Here is a 10,901-nt window from a genome sequence, read left to right as displayed (position 1 = left end):
GGGGGGGGGGGGGGGGGGGGGGATCTTGTGCTTTGAATTTGAAAGATATTTCCGGTAGGATTTTGATGCACTGAAAGCGACTATGTTGTCCGTTTTTTTTCCATTATCCTCCATTTTTTTAAATAATCGCAAAAACAGTTTTTTCCTGAAGTGCCTTCTTTATTAATTTTTTCCAGCTAAACAAAAAATTATATCTGTCTGTGTGTGTTTTGTGGCATTTAACTTTAGAAATGTTCCAACAATACCAAAAATGTGCAATTCAAAATGGCGGATCCAATATGGAAGACAAGGATTTTTAAAAAATCCGTACATGAAAATCGATACTTGGTGATTTTGTAAGTCTCTGATTACTTATACAGTAATCACAATTGTTGAATTGAAAATAACAGATCCAATGGCGATGAATAATAAATAAACACGGAACAGTGATTTTAGCGTTACCTTTATAATAAGGTGATATATCCATGTGATATAGGATGGATAACGTTAAAATCACCATTCCGTGTACATTTATTTATTTGGATCCATATTGGATCCGGCATTTTGAATTGCACATTTTTTACTTCAGATTTAGAATCAGTGACCAAAAAAAGACTACAATGCTCCTGTATTCGGTGGCTATGTCAGATTCGAGAGGATATCGCGCATTATAGGTGACGCGCGGGCTGCTTTGGCGCTTTAAATTCAATAACTTCTGAACAAATGGTCGAAAATTAATTTTTCGAAAAAAAAAAAAGGATTTAAACTAGAAACATACAGCTGTAAGTATAAATTGTCAGATATTTTTTACAATTTTTTTCTTTTGAATTATTTGGTTTTATATTACAAAATTTGTCAATTTTTTCCGGTTTTTTTACGATTTTTCCAAAGTATTCTGTTTGCGGTTTGCAAAATTATAAAACATTTTTATAAGAATCGAAAAAATATTTTTAGTATTGTTGAAACATTTCTAAGTTAAATGCCGCAAAACACACAGACCTCGATATAATTTTTTGTTTAGCTGGAAAAAATTAATAAAGAAGGTAATTCCGAAAAAAACTGTTTTGCGATTATTTAAAAAATGGAGGGTAATGGAAAAAACGGACAACGTAGTCGCTTTCAGCGCATCAAAATCCTACGGAACCATCTTTCAAAATTCAAAGCATAAGACCCCCCCCCCCTCCCTCCCAAATTTTGTCGGCCTATGTAATTAGAGAAATTATATTATGTTAAAAAATCATATAACCTTCATATCTTTTTGGCACCTCCACTCCACCTAGAAAAAGAAACGTGATCAAAATACATCCCCCTCAAAACCATTCCACTTTCATCTTAGGATCTCTTTCACCAACCTCGGTTAAGTTAACCGACAGTTACACGGGGCTCATTTAAACTCAGCTTTATAGCTCATGCTTAACTTTTAAGCGAGATTTAACATATTTCAAGTTAAATCTCGGTTAAGAGTTAACCATGAGTTGTGGAACTCTGAAAGAGACCCTGAAAGATTTTTTCCGTATCTATATTTTTCAAGATACTTGGGGAAATTAAAGTGAGAAACCCCATGTGTGTATATACATATCTTTCTTTTCTCTCTCTTACATGAAGTTATTAAAGGCTGGCGCGAAGTAAACTTCATGACTTAGATTCTCGTATGCCGAATTAACAGCGACAAATATCGTAATATTCAAAATCTTGTAATATTCGATTACTATATAGGCATTTATATATTAATAACGATACTTTTAACGATGCTGTATTATTGTGTGCTTTAATCGAATAACTTTTACAACTTGAACTTTTCATATTTATTTTTATTATCATTCGTACATTTATAATTGTAACTCAGAAAAGCCGTGTAACACCTTCGGATCACGTTTAATCATGTGCAAATAGCCGATCATTATGATCAAGAGAAAGAAAAATAAAAATAAATGAAAAAATAAAATAAGTCTCCTCTTTATAAATTTTTCCAAATAATTTGAAAAATACTGAGAGATATGTAAAATTTCAAAGTTACACTCAACGAAAATCATCTGTCTACATATAATAACATTCATAATAATTTCTCTTTTTCGTTCGAGTATATTCTTTAATATCTGTATACCCGATATTATTGTCAATCTGATAACATGTGTCTACATTTCGTTTCTATACGTGATTATGCTATTGCATAATAATGTAAACTTGCACAATGTCATTTATTATGAGATACAAAATTTTTTCATACAATTTAATAAGTTAACGGTAATATCAATAAAAAAAAGAGATAGTATTATTCATTAAAGGTTAAACATTTTCCGATTTCCCCTGTTTACTTAATTCAAGAGCGAGAGCTAGTTCGGCGTCTTCTTTCTCTTTACGCCTGAGCCTCTCTTCTTCTGCTTTTATACTCTGCTTTTCTGCCCACGCCAGTTGTTCCTCCTCTGATAAATTAGTTACGTTATTACCGCTCCACATCTTTCCGAAATTGTTCGTAAATTTATCATCGTTGTAAGTGATATTAGACTTTGAAATGCGCATTATATTTAACTCGTGCCTCGCGATGGTCTTTGCATCTTTAGTTGAAAACGCTTCGTCAAGATTGATCGTTCTTGACTTGACATTAGCAAATGCTTGGGAAAAATCAATATCCTGAACGTTCTTGTTATCAATAGAAAACGCTTTTCCAAAATCGACGTCGAACTTGCTTGCGCTACTCGTATCGCTTACATTGTTCTTCTCGACTTTTGCTTTAGCGAGCGGAAAAGTATTAGAGAAATTATTATCGAAAATTTTAGCCGAAGTATTTTTACTCGAGAACGCAGAAATCGACTCAAAACCAAAAGGATCTGTTTTGTTCGTCCCCTTGTTCTCGTTCGCGTTCAAGTCCTCTGTCATCTCATCGGCGAATGGGTCCGTTATATTGAAAGGGTCTTCATAACGGTAGTCTCGAAAAGGATCCTCCGTAAAGTCCGACAGCTTTGGTTGCGCCATTGTTACGTGGATTTTACTCGTTGCTCTTGGTGGAGTCGATTGATTAGCCGTCGGTTCTGGCTGAAGCAGGTTTTTGTCACTGGTCAATTGTTTTACTGAAACGGTAGAAGAAAATAACGCGGATGCCGCCAACCGTCCTCCGGATGCTGATTGGTCCTAAATCGCTATTTTTACTTACAAAAACTGTCAAAAGTGCTGCAATTTTATGATATTCGAGCTTCGAGAAGAAATTGTGACAAGGTAAGAAACCTTGTAAATCGTCATCTATTAAAGGGTTATAGGATTTTAAGAATTCCAAAGATCTAAAAAAAGAATTTCAAACATCTAAAAAAGAATTTTAAAGATACACAAAAACATTTTTTTCCATTTGCTTTTGGAAGCTATCAAAATGTAACTGATATAAAAAATTTGAAATTTGAAAGCAATATTTTTAGAAATATTTCCAGTTCACGAAGGCTTTTCTAGCACATTTTAAATTTTTCCTCAAGTTAAAAATTTAAATAAAAATAAATTTTTTCAAGAAGCGCAGTTCCTATGTTTAAATATGACGAATATGATAATTTCACAAAAAATAGTTTTTTAAAATTCCTTCTAAATAAAAAATAAAAAGTATAAAAAATCTTTTTTTAATTTTAAGATAATTGAGCAAAGCTAAAATCTTAGTTATTGTGCAACGCGCGGATTGTAACGATTATTTAGGACGTCATTATGATTTATTATTTCAATAATTTCGTTATATTAAATTTTAATCTTATTATTAAAAATGATTTTCCAAGAGAAAACGCTATTGGTCTATCTTTTTGAATAAAAATTTTATATGGTGTTGAAGAGTATTTTAGTCTTTAATTCACTACACTCCTATAACCCCTTAAAGCGGTTCGATTATGCATGCGTACGTGCGTGCGCGCGCATGGACATACGCATGAATGGACGCACGCGTGCACACACGATTTAAATACATTAATAATTTTTTTAAATACATTATGCCCAAAAAATCAAGAATCACACATTCTGTCTTCCAAAAATAGACACTTTTCAAGAGTTTTTAACAACTTTATTCTAAGACCGTAAGTCGTAAAGTCGTAACAAAGTGATCAAACGCAGTTGAATATGTGAAAAATAATCGACTGTGATTGATCAATGTCTTACAATTTTATGGCCTCTTAAAGTAGAGCTGTGGAGTAGACTAACGATCTGACTGATTTTTTTATAAAATAAATATTTGTGAAATGTGAAAATTTTGTTACTAATTTTACAAAGTTTCATGGCATGAATTAAAAATCGCACATAACAATAGTTTACAACTTTTAAAAGAGTGGATCTTTAATTGGCATGCTTCTTGATTATTATATGATTTTTTTCACCAAGTTATTCAACATTAAACTAAAAAGCGTCTGTTTGAGAATAGAAAACGAATGAGCTAATATTCAGAATTTTTTATATGATATATAAGGAATGTAATCTCTATATTAAAGGAATATGTTAGATTAAATATGTATTAATTGTTTAATTTTTAACCTTAAACAAAGTTTAGAAATGAAAAGTTTCTTTATATCGAAAAAAATGATAGTTATACCTTCATAATAGAAAAGAGACCTTCTTATTGGTTTTAATTTCAAAGAATACCGAACGCTAATCCGTTCGTCTCCTATGAGCAGTCAAAATAAAAAAGACATCTCACTATTGACATAAAAAGACACTTCACTATTGAATATATTTCGTAGAAAACAGTCATACAACGCTTATAATAAATACACAAATTAAAAATAAAGATTCATTCTTTCAAAAGCTATAAACTCCTTTATGTACGATTTTTAATTGATGCTATAAAATTTGTAAAATTCGTAAAAAATTTTCAGATTTAACGGGATGTCCATTTGTAATCGTGTAGCTCTGTAAGAAATCATAAATTATTGACTTAAAATATGTTCAAATAGATTCAAAACTCTAAATTCTTTTATATACGATACATTTATATACGACATATTATAATATATAAATACATTTTTTCTTGTTGATACTTTTCAATTGAATTATGTCTTAAGTTATCTTTTTTGTAATTTCCTTGTGAAAATTGTTCTATTTAACATTCCATAGAGGATTTTATTATTTTAAAAATCCATTTCTTTAAAAAATCTACAGAAGATGAAGGAATATTAAGAAGCACGTGAAATGAAATAGAAAATAAGACAAGCTTATACACTATCAAAGCACGAAGCTTTTTACATACGAAAAATACTTCGTTTTATATTAAAGTATTGTCTAAATAATCTGTTTAATCAGAAATCTTTGCGTAACCCGTAGAAACAGATTACTGAGGCTGCGTTCCACTCAATGCTTGCGACTATCATTTATCCTTGTTTAATATTTGATAAAACGACAAGAATGAAATGATTTCACAAGTGTTATGAGCGTTAAGTGGAACGCAGCTTGAATCTTCCTGCAAATGCTTTTGTCCATGAGTTATATTAAAGTAATTTTTAAAAGAAACATTTAAAAAAATTTATTATATCAATTATACGTTCAGGTAACTCCATATGTATAACAGGAAGTATGTAAAGTGTGTCAAAAAATGATACAAGATATCTTTTTTAAAGAAACATTTAGCTTTCCTGTATAATATTGAACAGAATTGCTACTCAATATTTTATAGAGTATTGCTTAAAGAAGAAAGAATATTTTATTTATTTTTATAAAAAAGAAATGTCCTGGAATCTAAAAATATTAGTAGGTCTGAAAAAACTATTTTGTAATATTTTGTTAACTCTGAAAAGTACTATTATTTAGTTCTGAAAAGGACTGTTGTATAGAGTTACTAGTTTTAAAAAAGTCTTATTTTTTTAGTTGCAGACCATAAAACGATCTATTTATAATAATTACTCAAAGTCTGTATCACAATGTACGTTTCCGCATGAAGAATTTTAGAACAAGTTTAGACACAATTTTAATTAAATAAATTATTATTATTATGTAAGAGAGTAATAAAAATTATCATATTCTGTCAAGACATAATGTTAATTCGTAGAATTTTTTATTATGTTTAAACATAATTATAGTTCGTTGAATATTATTATGTAACAACGTAATTATAAGTCGACTAAGATAAAAATTTAATTTGTTCAATATTAGCCTTAGAATATTGTTTTATGTTGTTACAAAATAAAATGGCTTGCCACTGTAATTTGTAACAACATAAACAATATAATATAAATAAATATATATCGCTATTTGTAGTTTTGACAATAATAGGGAGTTTTTGCAATACCGTTTATCCAGATACGGTGAACCCTAAAATTAGATTATCTTCTTTTTAACAACTAATTAAGAAAAGAATAATATGATTTTAGCCATATCTGAATTCACGTTATTGCAAAAACTCCCTAATTAAAAATTAAAACGTCTTTATTCGGAACTAAAATTATGTCACAATATAATAATAATTACAAATTTTTATTATGATATAATTATTATTTGTAGAATTGTATTAATTTATTAATATTAATTCATTAAGACAGAGATTGTAATTTTTTTAGATAATTACTTTTTAAGAGTTTTACATTAGAATTAGAAATTAAATACTTATAACGAAGCTGGATCTTTAATTTAAATAATTCAATGTGAATTACACAGAGTGTTTGATAAGTAAAAACGATAAAACTCTCACTTAGAAGTAGAGCGGACTAAATTAAGTCGAAAAGTCTCTACCATTTTTGCAATTTTCGAAATTAATGAAATATCAATTACTAAAAATTATTGAAAATCAATATTTTTCGATTTTTAGTAATTAATATCTTATTAACTATTCAGAAAATTGTAAAATGGGAGAGAACTTTTAAACTCAATTTAGTCCGCTCTATCTCTATGTAAATTTTATCGTTATTTATCAAACACCTTGTCCATACACACACATACTATATATATACCATATATGGTATATATATATATATATATATATATATATATATATATATACACACACACTATCTGCACGCACGCACGCACGCACGCACACACGCATGCACGCATGCACGCACAAAGTAAATTAGAGTCGTCAAACCAACTTTTTACTTTATGAGAAAATTATCTATTTCATACCTAATTGAATTATAACGTGTGCAGTCAATTATTTTATAGTAAAAAGCTGGTTCAATGACTCTGATTCATATGACTCTATTTCTGTATATGTACAAGCATATATACTATATTTGTAGTCATTCAAACTGAGTGTGATTGGAAACCGGTTTTCCGGACTTATAAACGCGAGTCGGTAGTCTAAAGGACTCTTGCACGGAAAGCAAGAGATCTGGGTCCGACTCCCGGTCGAGGTAATATTTTTCGCAATAAATTTATTTACAGTTTTTTAGTACATTAATATCTTTTTAATATGATGTCTAATTGAGCAAATTATTAAAAATTGCTTGTCAATTTAATTTAATTTGTGATATTATTACAATAGTTTAATTACCTTTATAGGTCCAGATAATCAATTCGAGCACATTCGAATCACTGCAAATATGGTATATATTGTTACATACATAGTATATACATATATATAAATATACAATGTATTTCATTTTAATCCCCCAGGCAAATATCTCAAAAAATATGCAAAATACAAAAAAAATGTTTCAGACAAAAATTATATGGTTTCGAAGACGACATAAGATGGTATCATTGGTTTGATCTTGAGTGGTGTTGTCAAGGTCAGGTAAAGGTCACATTAAATTTTTTAAATAAAATCCCCATTTTTTATTACACATTCTTGTAGCTTATCTCAAGAGCTTTTCAAAATATTATAATCAAGTTTATTTTCATGAAATATTTTTTGAGTTATAAGGCTTGCCAAGTTACAGCCCGCATTAGGGGCTGTAATTACCCAAGGTGTCCGATCGACGACTAAAACCTCTTGAATGTTGTTCAAGATCACGACCTGGATAACATTTATCAAGATCAAGAATCTCATTGGAGATACCTCTTGTTTTCATTTCTACATAGAAATGATAATTTTTAGTGCAAAAATGAAAATAAAAGGAACAACCTCTAATAATCTTGATCTTGATAATGATCTTGATAAATGTTATCCAGGTCACGATTCTGAACAATATTTAAAAGGTTTTAGCCGTTGGTCAGACACCTTTAGTAGTGCTAATGCCGGTGGTACTGTAACTTTCAAGCCTTATATAACTTAAAAAGTACTTAATGAAAAATAATTGTATTATAGTGTTTTGAAAAGATCTTGATACCAGCTATTAAATTCTAGCATCAAAAATAGGATGTTCCATTTTTTTTAAATTGATTTGACCCTGACCTTAATCGACGCCACCCAAGGTCAAACTGATCAGCAAATATATCATTTTAAACTACATAACTTTTGTATGTAACATTTTTCTTAGAATACTTCCTTTCAAGATATTTAAGGGGTTTTTGAACACGCTGTATATAATATAAACATTTTTTGTTAATAACTTTTATACGTCATTTGTCATAGACAGTTACATAGAGAATAATTTTTATAAAAAAATTATAGAAAAAATAATTCAAAGTATGATTTAATTAAAAAGTATCAATAAGAAAAAGATTATTTCCATTTTGTATAAGAGGAGACGTACAGAGTTTTCGAATTTACAAAGAAACATTTTAAAACAATTTGTAAGCAAAAAGATTGTATTTTTTATGTAAGCTGTAATCTGACGTTTTGACGAGAGTGCTATCCCTTTCGAAATTTTTCTCAAAGGACATACTTCTGGCGAATATGATTTTTAATACAAAAACAATTTTTTGCATTATTATGATACGTAAGAATATTGTGCAATAGCAGTAAAAATAGTGGCAGAACAGCATGCTCATGTCCGTTTAAAAAACGGCGCCAACTGGAGTAGCTTTACTTGACAATATCTGCTTCATTAAACATTATAGAAAAAGGTGGCTCAGGTTTTCGACTCAAGTTTTAATCAGAAATAGCGCTATCTGATGATAGTATCCACTATTTAGGAGACACTCTACATACAGGGTGTTCAAAAAAGGTCGGAATCTCAAATTTACTCGAGACAATGACGTTTTTGAAAATATGTTCCAGACAAAAAATTGTAAGGTATAAAAAGATCTATTTACAGATTTTATTAGTTTGATTTTGGGTAGCATCTGGTTTCAATCTCCGAAAGCAGGGTCGATCGTTCGTTTTTCATCTCCTCGCAATCGGTCCTCAACTTTTCGAAATCCTTCAGTTCAGGAGTGGCAAAAGTGTCAAGATCAAATCGATTTTTTTAAATAGAACTATTTTTGATGCCAGAATAATAGCTGATGTGTGCAAGAGCTTTTTAAAACCTTGTAATAAATTTATTTTTCATTAAATATTTTTCGAATTATTAATTTTTTACGTAAAAATTAATTTTTAGTACATACATGAAAATAAAAGGAATGATTTTCAATGGCCTTGATAAATGTTATCCAAGACATGATTCTGAACAATATTTAAAAGGTTTCAACCATCGGTCAAACACCTTGCGTAATGCCGGCGGTAATGTAACTTTCAAGCAATATAACTCGAAAAGTACTAATATATTAAGTTAAGTAAAAAGTCATCGCGTTTTTTTAAAAGACATCTATCAGTAAAAACCGCAATTACTTTCTTACCAATAATATAAATATATCTTAATAGAGTAAAGTTTCAGCTTTAAAAATCTCTTTTTTAAATTATACGATACGACTTTTAATGGAGTTATGAGCAATTAAAGTCAAAATAATTCTTTTATTTAATCCGCGATAACTCAGTAATCAAAAGTCGTAGGAATATTTAAAAAAAAGATTTTGTAGGGAAAGTATCAAGCTTTCACGATAGGTAATCGAAAATTTTCTCAAATTCGTTTTGGACACGTTACAAATCCACAAAGTGAGAAGAAAATTTTTCGTCTTTTTCAGCTCGTAGTTTTTGGTATGTAAAAATTATCAAACTCATATAAACTTAAAAAATGTGATAAGCTTTTAAAAGTAGAGATTTCAAGCTTTAAAACCCTTTTTTTAAATTTGAATTTCATTCATTATTGACGAAGATATTGTACATACAACTTTGAGCTAAAAAATACGCGATGACTTTTTACTTAATCTAATACTTAATGAAAAATAACTTTATTACAGTGTTTTGAAAAACTCTAGATTCTGACAACAAAAAAAGGGTGTTCCATTAAAAAAAATCGATTTGATCTCAATGATCTTGGCAACGCTATCCAAGGTCAAACTGATAAAATCTATAAATAAATTTTTTTATAGATTTTATAGATACCTTACAACTTTTTTATCTGAAATATTTCTTTCAAAAATATCATCTTTTCAAATAAATCCGGAATTCCGACCTTTTTTGAACACCCTGAGTATATGTATATATTCCTTATTTCTTATTGTTATTCTTTTCATTGCGTCTGAGACCTTGCTCTCTTGAAAATTATTTATTTTTAGAGAACAGAATATGTGATCTCTTAATTTCTTGTCGTAATGTACATTTTTTAAATATATATACATACATTGCAGAAAAAAAATTAACATTAACAATCATCAAATATATTCATGCACAACAATGCAAAATAAAATTGAAACGCCCTAGAAAGAAAAATAATGTACAAATTAATTTGCAGGCGGTATGCTCCAGAACAGCTCAACAGTAGAAAAACTCAAAAAATTGTGTAGCTTCAACCTAAATACGAAAAAAATTTAAAACATAATTAATATATGTATATTGATACATGTAACAAAAAAATTCAAAAATTGCATATTCTTCAATTAATTATAATCTTAGAAAAATTAAGAATTGTAGCTACATATGTGTGTGCTGTATATATGTATGCATGTATGTGTAGAATAGACATCAAAATCATTTTATAAAATAATTTAACAAAAAACTTTAGATAAAAATTATTTGTTTTCATATAAAGGAAAAATCAGATAGCAACATATAT

The 10,901-nt window shown here is 29.0% G+C and overlaps 1 protein-coding gene across 5 annotated transcripts in view; it reads right to left on the bottom strand.

Annotated features, from left to right (window-relative positions):
- Window positions 1–904: 904 nt before the first annotated feature.
- Window positions 905–10,901, bottom strand: part of LOC108754313 (epidermal growth factor receptor substrate 15-like 1) — a 42,753-nt gene continuing 32,756 nt past the window's right edge. For 3 of the 5 annotated variants that reach the window (XM_018496522.1, XM_018496520.1, XM_018496521.1), the window contains one exon: window positions 905–3,012. In XM_018496522.1, the coding sequence (XP_018352024.1) occupies window positions 2,266–3,012 (747 nt within the window). In that variant the 3' untranslated portion in view covers window positions 905–2,265. Of the gene's footprint in view, window positions 3,048–10,901 lie in introns of all 5 variants that reach the window. The other 2 variants (XM_018496523.1, XM_018496524.1) reach the window with 2 other exon arrangements.

The sequence above is a fragment of the Trachymyrmex septentrionalis genome, unplaced genomic scaffold (genome assembly GCF_001594115.1).
Source record: "Trachymyrmex septentrionalis isolate Tsep2-gDNA-1 unplaced genomic scaffold, Tsep1.0 scaffold79, whole genome shotgun sequence".
Classification (NCBI taxonomy): domain Eukaryota; kingdom Metazoa; phylum Arthropoda; class Insecta; order Hymenoptera; family Formicidae; genus Trachymyrmex; species Trachymyrmex septentrionalis.
This window is presented reverse-complemented; position numbering and strand designations above follow the sequence as displayed.